This window comes from Bombina bombina, chromosome 3, assembly GCF_027579735.1.
Source record: "Bombina bombina isolate aBomBom1 chromosome 3, aBomBom1.pri, whole genome shotgun sequence".
In the NCBI taxonomy this organism is placed as follows: domain Eukaryota; kingdom Metazoa; phylum Chordata; class Amphibia; order Anura; family Bombinatoridae; genus Bombina; species Bombina bombina.
The window spans coordinates 622,954,278-622,977,933 of NC_069501.1; the positions used below are offsets into that span (position 1 = coordinate 622,954,278).

At 36.8% G+C, this 23,656-nt stretch overlaps 1 protein-coding gene across 4 annotated transcripts in view; it reads right to left on the reverse strand.

Moving 5' to 3' along the window:
- LOC128651839 (myotubularin-related protein 9-like) overlaps nt 1–23,656 on the reverse strand; it is a 158,902-nt gene that overhangs the window by 128,239 nt on the left and 7,007 nt on the right. For all 4 annotated transcript variants that reach the window (XM_053704820.1, XM_053704822.1, XM_053704821.1 and 1 more), the window contains exons 2-3: nt 8,655–8,908; nt 8,409–8,568 (exon numbers count right to left, since the gene is read on the reverse strand). In XM_053704820.1, the coding sequence (XP_053560795.1) occupies nt 8,409–8,568; nt 8,655–8,899 (405 nt within the window). In that variant the 5' untranslated portion in view covers nt 8,900–8,908. The remainder of the gene's footprint in view (nt 1–8,408; nt 8,569–8,654; nt 8,909–23,656) is intronic.

The following is a 23,656-nucleotide window of genomic DNA, read 5'->3' on the forward strand; positions in this document are numbered from 1 at the left end:
GTGAGAAACCTAAAATTGTGAAAAATTTTACGTTTTTTTTAATTTGATCGCATTTGGCGGTGAAATGGTGGCATGAAATATACCAAAATGGGCCTAGATCAATACTTGGGGTTGTCTACTACACTACACTAAAGCTAAAAATACCCCAAAAAGCTCCTTACATGCTCCCTAATTAACCCCTTCACTGCTGGGCATAATACACGTGTGGTGCGCAGTGGCATTTAGCGGCCTTCTAATTACCAAAAATCAATGCCAAAGCCATATATGTCTGCTATTTCTGAACAAAGGGGATCCCAGAGAAGAATTTACAACCATTTATGCCATAATTGCACAAGCAGTTTGTAAATAATTTCAGTGAGAAACTGAAAGTTTGTAAATAAATTTGTGAAAAAGTGAACGATTTTTTGTATTTGATCGCATTTGGCGGTGAAATGGTGGCATGAAATATACCAAAATGGGCCTAGATCAATACTTTGGGATGTCTTCTAAAAAAATATATATATATGTCAATGGATATTCAGGGATTCCTGAAAGATATCAGTGTCCCAATGTAACTAGCGCTAATTTTGAAAAAAAAGGTTTGAAAATAGCAAAGTGCTACTTGTATTTATGGCCCTATAAGTTACAAAAAAAGCAAAGAAGATGTAAACATTGGGTATTTCTAAACTCAGGACAAAATTTAGAAACTATTTAGCATGGGTGTTTTTTGGTGGTTGTAGATATGTAACAGATTTTGGGGTCAAAGTTAGAAAAAGTGTGTTTTTTTCCATTTTTCCTCATATTTTATATTTTTTTTATAGTAAATGATAAGATATGATGAAAATAATGGTATTTTTAGAAAGTCCATTTAATGGCGAGAAAACGGTATATAATATGTGTGGGTACAGTAAATGAGTAAGAGGAAAATTTCAGCTAAACACAAACACCGCAGAAATGTAAAAATAGCCTTGGTCCCAAACGGACAGACAATGGAAAAGTGCTCTGGTCACTAAGGGGTTAAAGGAAAGTCAAAATGAAACTTGCATAATTCAGATAGATCACGTAATTTTAAGACACTTTTAAATTCACTTCTATTTTTAAATGTGCTTAATTCTGTCGGTATCCCTTGTTGAAAAAGAATATGCACATATCCTTCACTAATGGGAGCTAGCTGCTGTTTGGTGCCTGCACACATTTGTAACTTTCACCAAGATTACAAGTTTTGAGCTATACCGGGTGCGTAAATAAAGCAAAAAAAAAATAGCGTTATCGCACTTTCCATAGCGCTGCCATTACAAGGTACTGAAAAACCTTCTTTTGTTGTGCAGTATGGTGCGATAAGGAAAAGAAAGTTATGTTAAAACCTAACACCCTAACATAAACCCCTAGTCTAAACACCCCTAATCTGCCGCTCCCTGACATCGCTGACACTAAATAAAATTATTAACCCCTAATTCGCCACCAATGACATCGCCAACACTAAATAAAACTATTAACCCCTAAACCTGCCGGCCCCCCACATCATTACTAATAAAATAAACCTATTAACCCCTAAACCATCGGCCCCCCACATCGCTACTGCTATAATAAACCTATTAACCCCTAAACCGCTTCCCCCCCACATCGCAACTACTAAACTAAACCTATTAACCCCTAAACCACCAGCCTCCCATATTGCAACTACTATAATAAACCTATTAACCCCTAAACTTCCGGCCCCCACATCACAACTACTAAACTAAACCTATTAACCCCTAAACCGCCACCCCCCCCCACATCGCAACACACTATATTTACTATATACATTTTATAAATTTACAATATAACTATCTTTAAATAAATAAAAACTTACCTGTGAAATAAAAAAAACTAAGTTTAAACTATAAAGTAACCTAATATTACTATCAACGAAAAATAAAAAAAAATAAAGTACAAATTTTAAAAATCCTAACGTTAAGAAAAAAAAAAAAAATTATATTACAAAAAACAAAAACTCTAAAATTACGAAAAATAAAAAACTCTAAGAATAAAAATAAAAACACCCCCTAACAAAACAATAAAATTAAAAGGGCCTTTTGCAGGGCATTGCCCTAAGTTAAACAGCTCTATACCCATACCTAATCTAACCCCCCCCCAAAAAAAAAGACCTGACACTAACCCCAGAAAATCTACTCACATTTCCTGAAGTCCGGACATCCATCTTCATCCAGGCGACGAGAAGTCTTTATCCAGGCGGCGACATCTTCATCCATTGTGGGGGCATCTCCTATCTTCATCCAGTTGGCGAGGAGCTGTGAAGGCGCGGAGATGTAGTTGTGCGGAGTATAGTCGCCGGCGGCATGGACATCCAGCGTGAAGGATCCTCTTCATGCGATCACCGCCATACACTGAAGCTTGAATGCAAGGTACCTGTTTAAAAAATTTCAGTAGCTATTGGTTGATTTGAAAATGTCAGCCAATAGGAATGCAAGGTACCCCATGTTTAAACTGGTACCTTGCATGCAAGCTTCAGTGTACAGTGGTGATCGTATGAAGAGGATCCTCCATGCTGGATGTCCAAGCTGCCGGCGATGATGCTCCGTGCCTCCACAGCTCCACGCCTCCACAGCTCCGCTCTACCGGGATGAAGATAGGAGATGCCCCGGCGACGGATGAAGAAGTCGCCACCTGGATGAAGACTTCTCGTCGCCTGGATGAAGACGGATGTCCAGACTTCAGGAACTGTGAGTAGATTTTCTGGGGTTAGTGTTAGGTCTTTTTTTTAGATTAGGGATGGGCAGTAAAAGAGCTGAATGCCTTAAGGGCAATGGCCATACAAATGCCCCTTTAGGGGCAATGGGTAGCTTAGGTTTTTTTAGACTTTGGTTTTTTATTTTGGGGGGTTGGTTGGGTAGGGGGGTTTAATGTTAGGGGGACTAATTTTTAGGTAAAAGAGCTGTTTACCTTAGGGCAATGCCCTACAAAAGGCCCTTTTAAGGGCTATTGGTAGTTTATTGTTAGGTTAGGGCTTTTTTTGTTTTTATAGGGGTATTAGATTAGGTGTAATTTTTATTATTTTGGATAATTTCGTTTATTATTTTTTGTAATCTTAGAGTTTTTTATTTTTCATAATTTTAGAGTTTTTATTTTTTGTAATGTAATTTTTTTTCAAAATTTTCTTAGTGTTAGGATTTTTTAAATTTGTATTTTTTTTTTTTCGTTAGTTTTATTGTTTTAAAATAGTAATGTTAGGTTACTTTATAGTTTAAACTTAGTTTTTTTTCTATTTCACAGGTAAGTTTTTATTTATTTAAAGATAGCTATATTCTAAATTTAATTTAAAATTAGGGTGGTATTAGGTTTAGGGGTTAATAGTCTAATTTAGTGTGTTGCGATGTCGGGGGCCCGGCGTTTTTGGGGTTAATAGGTTTAGTTTAGTAGCTGTAATGTGGGGGGCGGCAGTTAAGGGGTTAATAGGTTTATTATAGTAGTTACGATGTGGGGGGCAGCCGTTTAGGGCTTAATAGGTTTATTATAGTAGTTGCGATGTGGGGGCTGGCGGTTTAGGGGTTAATAGGTTTATTATAGTAGTAGTGATGTTGGAGGCCGGCGGTTTATGGGTTAATAGGTTTATTATAGTAGTTGCGATGTGGGGGGCTGGCGGTTTAGGGGTTATTAGGTTTATTTAGTGTTGGCTATGTGGGTGGGTGGTGGATTAGGGGTTAATAAATTTAATATAGTATTTGCGATGCGGGAGGGTGGCGGTTTAGGTGTTAATAGGTAGTTTTTGGGTGTAAGTGCACTTTGTAACATTTTAGTTATGAGTTTTGTGAAACATTTTTGTTTCGCAAAATCCATAGCTACTGGTTTCAGATCGCGGAATGGATCATGGCGGTATAGGCTATAACGCAAGCATTTTAGCCGGACCCCACAACCTGTAATATGGTGCTATGGAAATACTGCACTTTAATGTCATTTTTTGAGTGCGTAATGGATTAAACGCTTGCCGTATAGCTATACCTCAGCGACTTGTAATACGGTAGACCTGCCATTCCACGCCCAATGGCCAATTTTTCAACGGCATAGCCTTACTGCACCTTAACGCAAAACTTGTAATCTAGGTGACTATGAGTTCATCTAGCTGCCAGTAGTGCATTGCTGCTCCTTCAGTAAAAGATAACAAGAGAATGAAGTAACTTTCATAATAGAAGTAAATTGGAAAGTTGTTTAAAATTGTAAGTTCTATCCAAATCAGGAATGAAAAATTTGGGGTTTCCTGTCCCATTAATTAAGAATCTGGGCTATTTGCCAAATTGTTACTTTTATATTAACTGCTAAATTTACTGATTGCTACTTACTGCAATGACACTATGTAACATAACTCTGGTACTTCTTGAAGAGGGAAATTATAATTGATTTAGGGCTAGATTATGAGTGGATCGCTAACAGTTACAAAGATGTCTCAGGTGTAAGAGAAAAGGCAAGCAAAGAGCTTTAACACACACACACATATATAGGATCTTTCCTCAGGCTATTAAATAAAACATTAAAACATACACTTGCTATTTAAAGGGTATCCAATCCTCTGATTGGTTAATTAATTTATGGGTTACATCTGTATATGGGGCTTCATTTTGCTGGTCACCATGGTAACAAAGCATTAGCAACAAAAGGTGTATAATTAATTAAAGGATTACAGCTGTGTGTGAGCCTCCATTTCATTTGATCACCAGGGTAACAAAACATCAACATAAAATGTCTATTTATAAAACAGACATATGGATATATACAAATAATTAAAACATAACATGAAAAGCCTATCTTTGGTAAACTCCATATAATAACATTATAGGAATACATCTGTGTGCGAATATAAGGATGTGCATAGAATTACACAATAATATGCTGCAAGTCTTAAATGAAATGGAGGCTCATACACAGCTGTAATTATTCAATTAATTATACACCTTTTGTTATTTATGCTTTGTTACCCTGGTGACCAGCAAAATGAAGCCCCATATACAGATGTAACCCATAAATTAATTAACCAATCAGAGGATTGGATACCCTTTAAATAGCAAGTGTATGTTTTAATGTTTTATATAATAGCCTGAGGAAAGAGCCCTATAGAGGCTGAGAAACGTTTTGCTTTTAAAATAAAGAATTGATTTTAGTATACACTTGCTGCTTTTTAGAGTTTCATCACCTCATTGTTTGGAACTTGGAGTGCATCCAGCTTGCAGGGGAATTCAGTCTACTGGGCGGCTGAGAGGTCTCAATTCATCTGTATTGCACTTGGAGGTGCTTTCTATCTTGTAAGTGTTATCACTTCTCACCACTCTGCCTTACTAGACTGTACTTGGCTATGGTAGTTTTGCTCTATACCCCTATCCAGGTGCCGGTGGTTAATTTCTTGGAATCCTCCTGCTTGGGTGTAGAGTTTATCCTTGCACAGTGAGCTGGACTACTGCGAAGTTTCAGCCTACCCCACTAGCACCATTGGGTGCATCACGTTTGTGAGTACATATCTGTTTCATCATAATCTCTTGGTTTGGTGGTACTAGGCCATTGTGGCACCTCTGTGTTTTTCCTTTTCAACATAATTCTTTGGTAGTCTTCAGATTTCATAATGCCATGCCCACAGTCAAGACATCCAGTGCCTGAAGCAGCAAAGCAAGCCCAAAACATCAGTGAACCTCCACCATGTTTGACTGTAGGGACTGTATTCTTTTCTTTAAAAGCCTCATTTCTTTTTCTGAAAACAGTAGAATGATGGGCTTTACCAAAAAGCTGTTTGTTTCGTCTGTCCACAGCACATTCTCCAAAAAGGATTTTGGCTTCTTCAGGTAAGTTTTGGCAAACTCCAATCTGGCTTTTTTTATGTTTCTGTGTCAGCAGTGGGGTCCTCCTGGGTCTCCTACCATAGCGTCCGTTTTCATTCAGATGGTGACGTTTAGAGCAAGCTGACACATTTGTACCCTGTGCCTGAAGGTCAGCTTGAATTTGTCTGGAAGTTGATAGAGTTTCTTATCCACCATTCAAACAATTCTTTGTTGCAATCTTTGATCAATTTTTCTCTTTCGTCCACGCCCAGGGAGATTAGCTACAGTGCCATAGGCTGTAAACTTCTTGACAATAATGCGCACAGTGGACCCAGGAACATTAAGATCTCTGGAGATGGACTTGTTACCTTGAGATTGTCTATGCTTTTCCACAAATTTTGTTTTCAAATCCTCAGACAATTCTTCGCTGCTCTTTCTCTTCTCCATGCTCAGTGTGGCACACAGAGAGACACAACAGAAAGGTTAAGTAGATTTTTCACCATCCATTTTAACTGTGCCAGTGTGATTTCTATATTGTCAGCACCTGTTAATTGATACAGGTGAGTTTACTTGCAAATTACATGAGCATCACAAACTTGGAATGCAATTATTTCTTACAATTTTAAGATGGTGCCAATAATTTTGTCCAGTCCATTTTTGGAGTTCTGCGTGGAATGTGTCAGCTTTGGTTTCTTTTCCTCCACTTTTTTGTGTCATACCAATACAAACAAAATAAATAAACATGAGAATGCCTAAACATTTGTAGTTGCAACCATTTCTGGGCGAAGTGATGCATTAAATGACAGGGGTGCCAATATTTCTGGCCATGACTGTATATATATATATATATATATATATACAGTCATGGCCAGAAATATTGGCACCCCTGTATATATATAAACAAGTTTTGGAGCCCTTTGCGGTTAAGTAGATGAAAACATGTAAAATTATATGTATGCAATATTTATATTTAATAAAATGTTATACTGTGCATTTACTGGAAATATTTCACATTCCAATGTTCGGCACATAGCAGAGTATGCTCTATATATTTTTAAATAGATATATAGGAATAGATATATATTTTAGCACAAAACACAGCAGATATATGTACAAATATGTATTAATGAATAAATAGAACATATCCTGCTATGTAAAGAACATTGGAATGTGAAATATTAATATTTTCATGTCCGCATAACATTAACATCTCAAAAAAGTGATCTGAGCTTGTCTGTCTTTATATTAAGGTGTTTTTCTGTTGTTGAAAATAAGAGGTTATTTTTTAAACTAATTATATTTTTTAAAGGGATATAAACAAGCAAAAAGAAAATAATGTGTTAAAGTATTTTTAGTATTGTATTATTGCTTGCACATAGCCATGCTTTTAACACCTTAAGCAAATAGTTTAAAGGGACAGGTTACTCATGAATTGTTATTGTTTAAAAAGATAGATAATCCCTTTATTATCTATTCCCCAGTTTTGCATAACCAACACTGTAATATTTATACACAGTTATATTAAAATATGTTTTAGCTCTGTGAATACCTTGTATCTAAGTCTCTGCAGACTGCTTCCATATTTCAGTTCTTTTGACAGACCTGCATTTTAGCCAATCAGTGCTGACTCATAGGTAAATCCACAGGAGTGAGCACAATGTTATCAAAATGCACTGAGATAAGAGGCGGCCTTCAAGGGCTTAGAATTTAATATATGAGTTTACCTAGGTTTAGCTTTCAACAAAGAATACTAAGAAAACAAAGCAAATTTGATGATACAAGTAAATTGGAAAGTTGTTTAAAACTACATGCCCTATCTGAATCATGAACGTTTATTTTTGACTAGACTTTCTGCACTGAAACTCAGGAGCAGCAATGCATACTAAGACCTAGTAGTTGAACACACCTGGTTAGTGAATGACATGATGCATATGTGCATATCCACCAGTCACCAGCTAGCTCCCAGTAGTGCATTGCTGCTCCTGAGCCTAACTAGGTATGCTTTTCGACAAAGGATATCAAATTAATAAAGTAAATTTGATAGAATTTTAGCTCTATCTGAACTATGAAAATGTAATTATGACTTTTTATTAATTGATGTTTATGTGCTTGCTATAAATGTAGCCATTGTCAATGCGTAAACTATTCTTGAGTATTAGATCTCTTTACAGAACACTGGACTGAAAAGTAAATTCAGATGGATTGGAATATGCCCAAAGTAAGTGTGGATTTGAATAGAAAAGCTGGGTTTTTTTCCCTGATGAATTGGAGTGGCTTTGAATTGTAACATGTCTAGTTTCAAAAGCTATTCTAATGTGGCTCCTTTTTACAGCATGTACAATACATGAACAATATCAATACTGTAATAGTATATATTTTCCCTACTGGGCATAATGTCACATCTTGTTACTAGGAGCCCTCTTTTATGAATGTCCGTTGTAATATATTATAAAAGTAACCTATCTAAAAAGAAAGCTGAATACATTACAGTAACACATATCACCACCTGGTTAATGGTGAAGAAAGATGCAGGGGCAGTAGAGTTTCTGACCAGATAGCCTGCTGCTAAATCATATGAAGCACAGCATGCAAACATATCTCATGTTTTTAGTTACACTTGTCACTAACCTGCACAGAGCGGGCAATGTTCAGTGTTGCCTCCATGCTTGGGATTTCCAGTTGAATAACTCGAAGATCTTTACACTTCAGTGTTATTGACCCCGAGCCTGTCTTTCCCTCAGAACCCTCTACAATCTCCTTGCTCCGGAAGCGGACAATGTTCTGAACACTACAGGGGGTAACAGATTAAAGAATAACTTAAGTCGTACACCAATATTACTTGCAAAGGTGGTTAATACAATTATTAATATTGACCTCTTCTCCACTGAGTCCACAGCACGATGCAGGAGCCATAACTCAAGTCTTTCTCCATCATGATCTTCATCCCCCTCAGGAAGGGCTGACAACAAGAGATGATGGCTGCTCACACACAGAGTTCCAGTTATGGGGGGCATTAAGGGGCAGGTTACACGGACATTCTCCACTTGGGAAGTCTGGATATGATCAGACAGCTCCATTTGAGGGCCAGTGAGTGGAAGTGTCATTGGTGAAAGTGACATAAAGCATCACTGCAAATGACAAAGCACAGATGCAGACAAACAACTCATGTATACATATAGCTATCTCTATCGGGGCAAGATAAAACAGAAAGAAGAGAAAGATTCAGAACATTCCAAACACAATGAGGATTAAATAATAATAATAATATAATAATTAATAATAATAGACAATAATAAAGACATACTGAGAGATTGAAGAGCAAAATATGAAAACATTGGTTTGTGAACACAAATGTATCATTAACTATTGAGACAAGCATGATTTATTTGTGTACCTTGTTCAACAGTGATAGAGATATAGATAGGCATAAAGAGGAAATGTGAGATGGGGACAATGCACAACCACTAAACCCAGATGCTGTATTCCTGAGGGTTTCAAAATCCCTATTTAAGTGATCTTTAAACAAAACAGGATATGGACACTTTATAACGAAAATACATGTCACATTTATTTAGGTTCAACACATATAGAAGCCTATAAATATTCCAAAGACACATGGCTTTCTTCATCAGTTATAAACACAGAACTCAGTGAGGTTTATTCCAACCAATCAAATGTACTTTGTTAAATTTGCCAGATACATACAGAGTGAGACCTATGACCATCAGTATTCCAGTCCATCTAATAACACGTTTCACATCTACTTTAGCATTTTACTCCATATTTTTGAATATACATATTCTCATAGATTTCAGAGGATGAAAATTTATCATTCCTTTAAACTAAAAAAAAGTTGTTAGTATAATAGCCTTTCCAGCACATAGTAGGAATTCAGTCTTTCATTGAAAAGAGTGTAATTTGCCCTTGTCACTGAGGAGGTCAATACCTTCTAAGATTCAGGTGATCACCATAAAAGTGTCAGTCAACTGCAGTACCAGCCAAAAAGTAGTATTGGCTGGATGGGCCTATTTTTCAGCCTGCATGGCTCATAGGGAAACTTATCTTTCAAATAAGTACTTAGGTAACGGGTACTTTCTCCCAGATACAGGTAATCAGTGTGAAAAACAGTTGGTTATCACCTACCCAATTGAATACTAGTGAGATATTTTCTGGAGGACCAGGGAAAATGTTGTGCAACAATTTTCTCAACCTCTGTATTACTTAGAATGGGATGAGAGGTGGATTTCCTTTTTTTAGTGAGTGTCATATCCCCTCTAATTTGCAGGTGATTCATATGTTATTGGTTATAACAAGCCCCACTAAGTCCTATGGTACTTTTTTAAGAGAGAGTGGGGGTATTTTAGATTTCCTGCCACCCACCATAAGCCATACAGAGGTGAATAAGAGCCCATTTTAGAAAGAGGGGAGCCACCTATTTCCAATGAGGGGGATCATACTCCTGCCCCTAGTAGGTGATCACCATAAATCTACAATCCCTTAAAGAGATGGCCTACATCAAAATTGTTATTTTTTAAAAATATAAATAACGCCTTTACTACCCATTCCCCAGCTTTGCACAACCAACATTTGTTATATTATATACTTTATAACATTTAAACCTCTAAATGTCTGCCTGTTTCTAAGTCACTACAGGCAGCCTCTTATCACATGATTTTTTATTAGCTTTTCACAACAAGAGACTGCTAATTCATGTGTGTCAAATAGATAACATTGTGCTCTCTCCCATGGAGTTGTGCAGGACACAGCAATAACTGGCTAAAATGCAAGTCAATAGATAATAAATAAAAAGCCATGTGATAAGGGAGCTGTCAGAAGAGGCTTAGCTACAAGGTGATCACAGAGGAAAAAAATATATTAATATATCCATGTTGGCTATGCAAAACTGGGGAATGGGTAATAAAGGGATTATCTTATCTACAAGTAGGTCTGTAAATAATAGGACACTGGCACAAGTCTTTTTATTTTAGCTGTTTGCCAAAATAAATTCAAGTTAAAATTAAATAATGAATATGGGCTTAAATTGCACTCAGCTTCAATTTGAGGGTATTCACATCCAAATTAGAGGAAGGGTTTAGGAATTACAGCTCTTCAATAGGAAGCACCCTCTTTTTCAATGGACCAAAAGTAATTGTACAATTGACTTAAAAGCTGTTTTATGTACAGGTGTGGGCTATTCATTCATTATTTCATCATCGATTATGCAGGTATAAGGTCTGGAGTTGATTCCAGGTGTGGCATTCACATTTGGAAGTTGTTGCTGTGAACCCACAACATGCTTTCAAAGGAGCTCTCAATGCAAGTGAAACAGGCCATCCTTAGGCTGCAAAGAAAAAGAAAAAAGAAATCCATCAGAGAGATAGCAGGAACAATAGGAATGGCCAAATCAACAGTTTGGTACATTCTGAGAAAAAAAGAAGGCAACACAAAAAGGCCAGGATGTCCACGGAAGATAACAGTGGTTGATGATTGTAGGATCCTTTCCATGGTAAAGAAAAATCCTTTCACAACATCCAGCCAAGTGAAGAACACTATCCAGGAGGTAGGCACATCATTATCCAAGGCTACCATAAAGAGAAGGCTTCACAAGAGCAAATACAGAGGGTTCACCACAAGGTGCAAACCATTCATAAACCTCAAGAATAGAAAGGCCAGATTAGACTTTGCCAAAAAAACATCTAAAAAAGTCATCCCAGTTCTGGAACAGCATTATTGGGACAGATGAAACTAAGATCAACCTGTTCCAGAATGATGGGAAGAAAAAAGTATGGAACGGCTCATGATCCGAAGCATACCACATCATCTGTAAAATATGGCGGAAGCAGTGTGATGGCATAGGCATGCATGGCTTCCAATGGCACTGGGTCACTAGTGTTTATTGATGATGTGACAGAAGACAGAAGCAGCCTGATGAATTCTGAAGTGTATAGGGATATATTGTCTTCTCAGATTCAGACAAATTCAGTGAAGTTGATTGGATGGCGCTTCACTTTACAGATAGACAATGACCCAAAACCTAATGTAAATGCAACTCAGGAGTTTTTTAAGGCAAAGAAGTGGAATATTCTGTGCCCAGTCAATCACCTGATTTCAACCTGATCGAGCATGCATTTCACTTGCTGAAGACTAAACTTAGGGCAGAAAGAACCATGAACAAACAACAATTGAAGAAGCATCACAAAGAAGTAAACCCAGCGTTTGGTGATGTTCATGTGTTCCAGACTTCAAACAGTCATTGCATGCAAAGGATTCTCAACAAAGTATTAAAAATGAGCATTTTATTTATGATTGTGAACCCCCCTGAGATAAGGGGACTGTGTATGTAAATGGTTGCAATTCCTAAATGTTTCATACGATATGTTTTGTTTAACCCCTTAAATTAAAGATGAAAGTCTGCACTTCAATTGCATCTCAGTTGTTTCATTTCAAATCCATTGTGGTGGTGTACAGAGCCAGAATTAGGAAAATTGTATCAGTTTCCAATTATTTACGGACCTAACTGTATCTTTTTAAACAATAACAATTTTGGAGTAGACTGTCCCTTTAATGTTTTTATTGTATGGAGGGTAGTAGCACCACATTATCCCACACCATGCAACACATACACAAAATACTAATATGAAAGAAGGGATTGCCCTTTTAAAAATGAGTAGTCTCATGTACCTCTTGGTAGCCATAGAAACAACAATGATCTGCCTACTAGAGTAGTGAGGTGGGTTTGGACTATTAAAACCATATAGATAAATACAATATTTGAGCACAGCACTCTTTTTCAAAACACATTTCCAGTGTGCTCGTTGCTCACTTCAATCAACATAATAAAGAAGAATAAAGCAACAGCACTACTGTTAAAAGAGAACAAAGAGTACCTTTAATGAGGGATAATATTCATAAACATCATTGTTTCAGGCTCTATCCAGCTCTTAATTTGATTAAAGGGACAGTAAACCTTAAAAATAATGTTATATTATTCTGCACATAGTGCAGAATTATATAACATTATATTAGCCTTATCTGTATAAAACGTAATATTCCCTTTTAATTTTAAAAACCCCCGGCTGTTTTACAGACCCGCTCTCTGCTGAGCGGGTCTGTTTTATTCACACAGCGCATTGGGCCAGCTGTATAGTCACAGCCCGGCCCGACCGTGCCATTATACACAGTGCAGCTCGCTCCTGCTGTCAGACAGAGCAGGAGCGAGCTGCACTGTGTATAATGGCACGGTCGGGCCGGGCTGTGACTATACAGCTGGCCCGATGCGCTGTGTGAATAAAACAGACCCGCTCAGCAGAGAGCGGGTCTGTAAAACAGCCGGGGGGTTTTAAATATTAAAAGGGAATATTATGTTTTATACAGATAAGGCTAATATAATGTTACATAATTCTGCACTATGTGCAGAATTATATAACATTATTTTTGAGGTTTACTGTCCCTTTAAGGGCTTGAAAGAGTCTGGAACATTAATGTTTATGAACATTACATCTCAATAAAGGTAGTCATTGTTCTCTTTTAACAGTAGTTCTCTTGCCTTGTTCTATTATCCCAGCCATATGGATAGCCAGAAAACCTTTACATGAAGAGGCATGATATGACCCTTGCCGTTTATATGTATGGAACAGACAGGTGTCAGCGCTAGGCATTCATGTTGCATAGAATGTATGGAAAGAAACAGAGCTCAGTAAAACGTAGCCTTCTACAAGAAGAAGAAAAATACAAATGATGAGTGTGAGGCAAGTGGGAGTAGGAGAATGTCCAGCTAAATAGATTGTTTAAAATCTTTGCCTGTCTATATGTGAGTGGCTTAATAAATATATAATTATATATGTTTTTGGCTGCATCTAAAATTAGTAAATTGTTACATGCAAGGTTTACCCTCGCACTTATTAAAACCTATAGGTTTAGTTGAGGGTGCTAGATCATGTATTACAGGTTCAAAAGAAAAGAACCAAATACTTTCATACTTTCTTTAAAGGGACACTCATGTCAAAATTAAACTTTTAAACAACTTTCCAATTCACTTGTCTTTCACTATCTAAATATGCACAGTTTTTTTATATGAACACTTTCTGAGACACCAGCTCCTGCTGAGCATGTGCCAGATTTACATATTATATATATATATATATATATGCATTTTGTGGTTGGCTTATGGTTATCACATGATGCAGTGTGTGGGAGGGAAAATAGAACAAAGTTTAAAATGTGTCAGCAAGAAATCTATTACTCATTTGAAATTCAAACTAAATGCTTTTTCATTGTATTTTTATTATGCATTTACTGATGATGCTATTCTACTGTGTTTAGTAGTCCTTGAATGGACATTACACTGTAGTTAAAGGGACAGTATACACCAATTTTCATTTAACTGCATGTAATAGACACTACTATAAAGAAGGATATGCACAGATGCTGCTCTAAAAATCCAGTATAAAACCTTTTAAACACTTACTTAGAACTGGAACACCCTATGAAATGGGCTGGAAAGCAAAAAGAGCAGACCCCCTTTCCCTGCATATGAAAAGACAGATAACATAAACTGGAGCCAGCAGGAGTCTGTAAACGCGTGTATACATCTGACAGTGTGGGGCTTGGTTAGGAGTCTAAAAATCATCACAATGTTATTAAAAAAATAAGCAAAACTATACATTTTTATAAAAACACTCCCAGATGGGCTATATAAATGGATCATCTACAAATGCAAAGAAAAATCTAGTGTACAATGTCCCTTTAAATCATCTTATAATATGAGGGACAAGGTTCTCAGTGTAATTGACATTTTCTTATGCACTAGCATTCAGGGTCAAACCATGTCCCCATCTCACACACCCTTTTCTTGATCCCCACATAAAGGAATATATAAGTTAAAAAATAAACATTTTTATTGACCTGTATATAAAAAAAAATGAGAAAGGGGGCGCCCCAATAGTAATGTATGTCACTGAAACCAATATCACCGCAAATCAAGGTGGATAAAAATCAATGATTTTTTTTTTTTAAATCTGATTAAATAGGATTTTCTATTCCGATCTAAACAAATAAGTAAAAATTGAAGTCACGCAATCATGAAGCGATCGCATTATTTCAATGATGGGATCGGGTCAGGGGGGAGTGCCTATGACGCTAGGCATACCCTCCAGTACATGATCCCATTTAGGAAGCGGCTATGGCTTCGGGACAGCCAAACGGCTAGGACGTTCCATGCCGTCCTACCAGGGATAAAGCCCAGCGCAGTTAAGACAGAATGGAACAGCCTAACGACGGGACGGGAAGGAGTTAAAGAGGGGCTTTAGGGTGTTAAAACAAGGGGCCATTGCAAACAGTGTGGGTGATTTTTACTTTATTATTTAGTATGTATGGGTAGTCTTCGGAGTTTCTACAAGCTGAGATTGAGGGGTTTAAAATACTTACCACACATCCAGCTCCTTTAAGTCCTATAGAGCTGCCTTTTACTTCCTGTTTCACAGGGGCTGGGCATGGGGCCGTCAATGGCATCCCAGGATTTGCCTGGAGATGCTGGTCCACTGGGGATTTGGGGCATGATGAGCTCCTAAAGCCTCCCTGAGTGACGTCACGTAGTTGTCATCAGCACTTAACTGCTTGTGTGAATGACGACCATGAGTTGTCACATGTGGTTAAAGGGACATTATACACTCATTTTTTCTTTGCATAAATGTCTTGTAGATTATCTATTTATATAGCCCATAAAGTTTTTTTTTAAATAAATGAATAGTTTTGCTTATTTTTAAATAACATTGCTCTGATTTTTAGACTCCTAATCAAGCCCCAAAGTTTTATGTGAATACCGTCAGCTACCTTCACCAGCTTGCTCCTGTTTGTGTAAAGGGTCTTTTCATATGCAAAAGAAGGGGGAGGGGGGAGTGTCTTATTTCCCACTTGAAGTGGGCTTTCCAACTGCCTTTTCAACAGAGCCAAACTGACAGCTTCTAAGTACGTTTTGAAACAGTTTTATACTGGATTTTTATATCAGTATCTGTGCATCTTATTCTTTATAGTAGTGTCTATTACATGCAGCTATATGAAAATGAGTGTATACTGTCCCTTTAAGGGGGTTAAAGAAACAGTAAAGACAAAACTAAACTTTTTATTCAGACAGACCATGAAATTTTGAAAGACTTTCCAATTTACTTCTATTATCACATTTGCTTTGTTTTCTTGGTATCATTTGTTAAATAAGAGCAGATCTAGGTAAGCTCAGTATCACTCACTACTGTGAGATAGATGGTGATTGGTTGCTATGCATATATGCCTCTTCTCATAGGCTCACATGTTTTTACAATGCTGCTCCTGAGCCTTCCTGAGTCATGAACGTTTAATTTTAAGTTTGCTAGATTTAGAGTCCAGTTACAAGTCTTGCTGAATCGGTTGCACTCAGTTTGGATTACAAGTGGTTGTTACCAAAGCATTTTTAGGCATGAGCTACGTATGAATCATGCCCTGTACTTTCAATGGAAAGAGCAAAGCAGTAGCACTGTGCATGTTTTGTGTATTTTTGAGTTACCGATCTGAAACACTGCTTTACCTTTTAAAGCTTTGAACACCTGATATTAACTATATTAACTTCTACACAGCTGCCAGCATCAGTGTTTTCCTTATTTGAGTGACAGAACGGTACAACATCTGATTGGAAATTGATGGCAGTATGAACGTATACCCAAGAGTCATCTGAGCCGGTTACTTAAAGGGACAGTCTACTAGCACAATGTTATCTAAATGACCCACATGAACTAACACTGTTTCCGACATTAAACTCTAATTATGCAACCCGAAGTGCGTTATGCGTTTTGCATTTAAATGTTCTTCACGTAGAAAGAAATGTAATTTTTACTATTAAATATATATTTATATATACTGTAGATATCTGATAATGTTAATGTCAAATATATATCTATACCTATATATCTATATAAATAGATAGATATATACACAAACATTTATTTAAAATAAAAATAACATTTTCCTGAGGAAGGGGTGAATGCCCCGAAACGTCACAACTGAATAAAGTGTGCTGTGTTTAAATCCAGTGAGTGCATATTATTGGACTTTATTTATGGTTTATGCACCCTGGTCTGGAGATTTCTAGCGGGTGGGAGTGTGCTATTCTAGTCGATATATAAATAGATAGATATATACACAAACATTTATTTAAAATAAAAATAACATTTTCCTGTATGTGAAGAACATTGGAATGTGAAATATTTACAGTAAACCACCAGCACATTATTAAATATTATTATATAATTATTATTTACACACATATATACATATATATATATATATATATATATATAATAGCTATTTGCAGTCAAATACATGGCCATATACCATTAAAGGGACAGTATACACTAATTTTCATATAACTGCATGTAATAGACACTACTATAAAGAATAAGATGCACAGATACTGATCTAAAAATCCAGTATAAAACTGTTTCAAAACTCAATTAGAAGCTCTCAGTTTAGCTCTGTTGAAAAGGTAGTTGGAAAGTCCACTGCAAGTGGGAAATAAGACACTCCCCCCTCCCCCTTCTTTTGCATATGAAAAGACCCTTTACACAAACAGGAGCAAGCTGGAGAAGGTAGCTGACGGTATTCACATAAAACTTTGGGGCTTGGTTAGGAATCTGAAAATCAGAGCAATGTTATTTAAAAATAAGCAAAACTATACATTTTTTTTAAAAAAAAAACTTTATGGGCTATATAAATAGATCATCTACAAAACATTTATGCAAAGAAAAAATGAGTGTATAATGTCCCTTTAACTTTGAATCCTTATAAAAAAATTGTATTTATATTCATATGAATATTTTTTATTAGATAGTGTATATATGAGTGTAATAGTTTATCTTAATGTATTTATGTTGTGCTTGGTGCAACTTTTATTTTATCTCTAACTCTTTACGCAAAGTCTTCAGTCGCCCTAACCCGACGTGCCTTAAATTTGATTGCGCTCGAACAAATGCATTTGCTTTCAACTTGTAATACTTTTGCATATTAACGCAACTGCGATATTTCTATATCACTCTCGCACTAATGGTAGTGCTCCACTTGTATTTTAGCCCTGTCTTAGCGTGGTGCGCATATAGGCCTCTATTTATCAAGCTGTCACCCGCAAATTTGCTGGAATTCCCCAGCGTATTTGTGGCGAGCCTGATTCGCCTTAGTTATCAAAGGCTAGAGACCGGCAAAAGTAGAATATAGTGACGTAACATACGATCCGCCGGACTCCGACACAGATCGATGGTTACGTCACTACAGATGTGACGTAACCAGATAGTGACGTAACAAACGAACCGCCGGACTCCGACACAGATCGATGGTTACGTCACTACAGATGTTCCGAACGCAAGTTCGGCACAATCTGACTACTTTTGCTAGTTATCAAGATCCTACCAGGTACACTCGGCACTTTTCCGGCCCAGTGTACCTGGAGGCGGCGGATGCCATAGGAATCAATGGGAGTCTGACAGCAGCAAAAGTTCATGTTCGCTGCTGCCCAATATCCCATTGATTCCTATGGGAAATGCCTACACCTAACACCCTAACATGTACCCCGAGTCTAAAAACCCCTAATCTGCCCCCCCTACACCGCCGCCACCTACTTTATACTTATTAACCCCTAAACAGCCGCTCCCGGACCCCGCAGCAACTCTAATAAATGTATTAACCCCTAAACCGCCGCTCCTGGACCCAGCCGCCACCTACATTATATTTATTAACCCCTAATCTGCCCCCCCACACCGCCGCCACTATAATAAACATATTAACCCCTAAACCTAAGTCTAACCCTAACACCCCCCTAACTTAAATATTATTTTAATAAATCTAAATAAATTTACTATTATTAACTAAATTATTCATATTTAAAACTAAGTACTTACCTATAAAATAAACCCTAAGCTAGCTACAATATAACTAATAGTTACATTGTAGCTAGCTTATCGTTTATTTTTATTTTACAGGCAACTTTGTATTTATTTTAACTAGGTACAATAGTTATTAAATAGTTATTAACTATTTAATAACTGGAAGAAAAGGCAGCACTCTCGGTATTGCAAAAAAATGGATGTTTAATCCGTCAGAGCTTACATCAATACAGAAAAACACACAGGTAGTGGAGGTGAGAAAGGGGCGTGTCCTTACGCGCTTCGTGCCGTATGGCACTTAGTCATAGGATACCAGATTGTTAAACATTACTAGAATATATACCACTATGCACCAATCACGTAAGTGACAAGATTGGAAACAATAGGGAACATATATGAATTGTTAAAAACTTTTCTCAAAAGGATTTCACCTCTTCCTAACGAAGAAAAATAGATACAAAAATAGATACAAACAATGACAATGGATTGTACATTTGCGGCATTAGTGGAAGTAGTAGCGATTGCTGTGGGGACTTATGGAATATAATTGTACTTCATGTGACAGGACACTAATATAGATTACAGTCTTGCAAATTTGTTGACTATGGTACATGCAAAGCAAAAAAACACAAAGTAAAACGTGCGTGTAAACACATAAGTACATTTATAAAGTTTAACCCAAACCTTAGACAAGGATCAACCACATCAAGGATACATCTACTTGCCAATACCATAATAAACCCGTACAAATGTACATATCAATTTTGATGTCATAGACAATATGAAAAATATTTAATGTTAATGTACAAATAAATGAATACCCGATACAATTTATGCAAAAACCAAGGTATAATTAATAAAAAATTAATTCTTTAGTAAAGTCAATTCGTTCATAATTAATTACCTAAAAGTAAATTATTAAATTTTCAAAGAATTATCTGAAATAATTAAGCAAAAACTAAATTTCACACCTAAAATTAATGTTTTCAAATAATAGAAGGAAAAAACAAAAACTAAAACTGAATATTACACCCAAAATTCATAATTTCAAATGATAAGTGAAAAAAGCAGAGGGTCATATGACTATACTATGCAAATCTTTTTTAGAAGGATATAAATCTCCATAAAATAACAGTCACATACATTTAATCTATAAAGAAGCTTATATCCCACTCTTTATTTAAACCAAAAGGTTCTCTTGTGCCTAATGTAAAGATCCAAAATAATTCCTTTTTTGTTAGGATCTTAAACTTGTTACCACCCCTGGGTGGCAACCGTATACAGTCAATTACCTTGATACTAAAATTAGGGACATTTATAAAATGAAGCAAATTAAAATGATTGGCTACACTTGATGTCTTTACATAATTTTTAATATCTCTCCTATGTTCTCCTACTCTTGTTCTAAGAGTGCGGGAGGTTTGACCAACATATTGGGCCCCACAAAAGTTGCACTCCAACATGTAGACTACAAAAGTAGAAGAACAATTTGCATAGTGGTTTATCTTGTAATTCAATCCTGTTGAAGTACTCTTAAACGACTCCCCTTTGGAAATAACTTCACAAGACCCACAATTGTATGACAAACATGGAAAAGTTCCTTTTCGATTCAACCAATTGGACTTCTTCTTATTTGTGCAATTTACAACTAAACTTGGGGCTAACTTATTCCCTAAGGTTGGTGCCTTTTTTGAGACAAATTTAATTCTTTCTATGAAGGGAGATAGAACCTCATCACCCCTCAGAAAGAGCAAATTTCGTTTTAGAATATTACAAACTTCGTTGTATTGTAATGAATATTCAGTTGAAAACACAATTGATTGAGAGAAACCATCTATTTCTTTCCTAGATTTTTTCTTTACATTAGCTGAATGTTCTTCCCTGACTTCTTTTAGGCTCCTCTCTAATGATGTTAGGTCATAACCCCTAACCTGAAGTCTTTCTTTTAGGTGTTCAGCTTGTTGTTCCAAAAGTGAATCATTTGACGCATTCCTGTGTAAATGCAGGAATTTACTCTTCGGAATGGCTCTTATGAGATGTTTGGGGTGACACGAATTTGCATGCAGAATTGTGTTGCCCGCAGTTGGCTTCCTATATGTGTCAGTGATAACAGAACCACTATGGACACAACCAGTTAATTTCAAATCCAAATATTGGGCATCAATCAAATGCATGCCTCCCGTGAACCCCAAAGCAAGTTCATTCTCATTAATGTAATGTAAAAAATCATCAAAGACGAAATCTCCCTTAACTATAAAAATTAGATCATCTATGTATCTCATATATAATTGTATGTTGTCTTTAAAAGGATTGTCTGGACTATACAGTGTGCCGAGTTCCCTCCATCCCATAAACAGATTCGCAAATGAGGGGGCAAATGTAGCCCCCATCGCTGTTCCACAAATCTGTAAAAAATATTCATCATTGAACATGAAAAAATTATGGGACAGCAGGAACTCGATACACTCACAAATATATGTGCTGAATACATCAGAGTAGTTCGTTCTCTGCTTAAGGAAAAATTCAATAGCCTTAATCCCTAATGCATGTGGGATATTAGAATAAAGTGATACCACATCTATCACCACCCACCCAAAGCCCTCACACCACTCCACATTTTCAAGAAGTGAGATAAGGTGGCCTGAGTCTCTAAGATAGCTACTCAGGCCTTTGACTAAAGGTTGTAGGATAGAATCCACCCATTCCGATAATGGCTCAAAAAGTGAGCCAATTCCCGAAATGATCGGACGTCCGGGTGGATTAGCTAAATCCTCTGGGTTTTTTCTTTGAATTTTTTTTTTTCAACTGGCAGTGACAATGTAAGCAGAGATTTAAAGAGTCTATTTAATCAATTAGAATGGCTGTTGTTAACAGACCTGCGTCTAATGTGGGATACAGTGGCATTTGAGCACTACATTGGTGCTAATAGGATTCCTAGGGGATTAAGAATAAAAAAGTTTCCCTCCTATGATCTGGAGGATGAATCCCTTATTAAGGAATGGAAGGATGCATTGACATTATGCTCGATTACATTGCTTAACATATTGGTTAAAAGCAAGAATATGAAGAGAACAGCTTTAAAGGGACGTATCTTAACACTGAAGAATGAATTAAAAACACACAAATCTGATGAGAGATATCCCGAATTGAAGCTTTTGATGAAAACAAAGATTAAAATATCAGATGATGACTTAGCAACAGTGAAAGGACGCAAGTTCATTCGAGATCAAGATGACTACAATAATAATAAAGTTTATGATTGGTCTAGGTTTGCTATGAGGCAGAAGCGCGTTACTCCTGGTGGACATAAAAGATTTAACAACAAGAAAATCTGAGCGCAAGATTCCCCAAAGGAGGATAAACAAGTGGATAGAGATAATGACAGCGCTAAGGCACAATCTTCAAAAAAAGATAAAGATAAAAAGAAGGGACATTGGATGAAGACCTCCTCACCAATATTAGAGCCTAAATCAATATTGAAGAAAGGCCAGACAGACCCTAGAGGGAATTTTTCATCTACTGAACCAGAGACATCAGAACCCAATTCTTCTAGTACTGACAGCAGTGATGTGGACTCCTCTTCTTCCTCCTCTCTCTCTCCCCAACCCTCTTTGTCTTTTCAGATACCAAAGGATAAAGATATTGAGAAAGAACAGCCAGTGATGCGTCCAAAAGTTAGAAGTAATGAGGTCCCTTTAGGCAAGAAAGGAAAAAAACCAGACGAGCAGGCCATAGGAGAAGAAAGGAGAAGTTCCAAAAGGGAAAAGAAGAAGAATTAAAATTGACTGTTCTCAATTTATCAAATTTTGATCTTAATGCAGATCATATAAGTGTATTAACCAAGGGTTTGGGGTTTGCACCTTCACATGATTTTTCTGTTTTTTCCACTTTAATTGACATCAATAGGTTTGTACGCAAACTAGCATTAAAAATATATTTTTGTGAGCTAGAAACTGATGTCCCTAGTGATGTCTCTCATGTGGATGTATCTGAACCCTATAATGATCAGGTTAATAGGTCTGCAATATGTACTACTAACTTGGACTTTAGTGATAGAATGGCTATAGAGATTTTGAAGGACCTAGATTCTGGAGATAGGGATCTTAATGACTATACCATTAAGTTGCTACAGATTTTTACCCTATACAATCCAGGGGAACACACTTGAATTTATTTCAAAAGAAAGTTGAACAGGAGATTATTGAATATAGTAATAGTTTAACATTAGACAACACTAAAAGGGAAACCAGGAATAAGGGTGGCAATGTCGTGGTTATGAATAAATGTGACTATATGAAGGAGGCAACTAGACAATTGACTGATGGGGTCACATACAGGCCCTTATCCTCAAACCCCACAGCAGTCTTCAAGAAGAAACTTGAAAGGCTAATAGATGAGGGTATACAAATTGGAATATTTGGAGCAGATGATAGGACCTCTTTGATCCCTGCTTATCCAGTGGTGCCCATCTTTCACCACCTACCCAAAACCCACAAGGATTTAGCTAATCCACCCGGACGTCCGATCATTTCGGGAATTGGCTCACTTTTTGAGCCATTATTGGAATGGGTGGATTCTATCCTACAACCTTTTGCATCCTTCCATTCCTTAATAAGGGATTCATCCTCCAGATCATAGGAGGGAAACTTTTTTATTCGTAATCCCCTAGGAATCCTATTAGCACCAATGTAGTGCTCAAATGCCACTGTATCCCACATTAGACACAGGTCTGTTAACAACAGCCGCTCTAATTCATTAAATAGACTCTTTAAATCTCTGCTTACATTGTCACTGCCAGTTGAAAATAAAATTTCAAAGAAAAAACCCACAAGGATTTAGCTAATCCACCTGGACGTCTGATCATTTCGGGAATTGGTTTACTTTTTGAGCCATTATCGGAATGGGTGGATTCTATCCTACAACCTTTAGTCAAAGGCCTGAGTAGCTATCTTAGAGACTCAGGCCACCTTATCT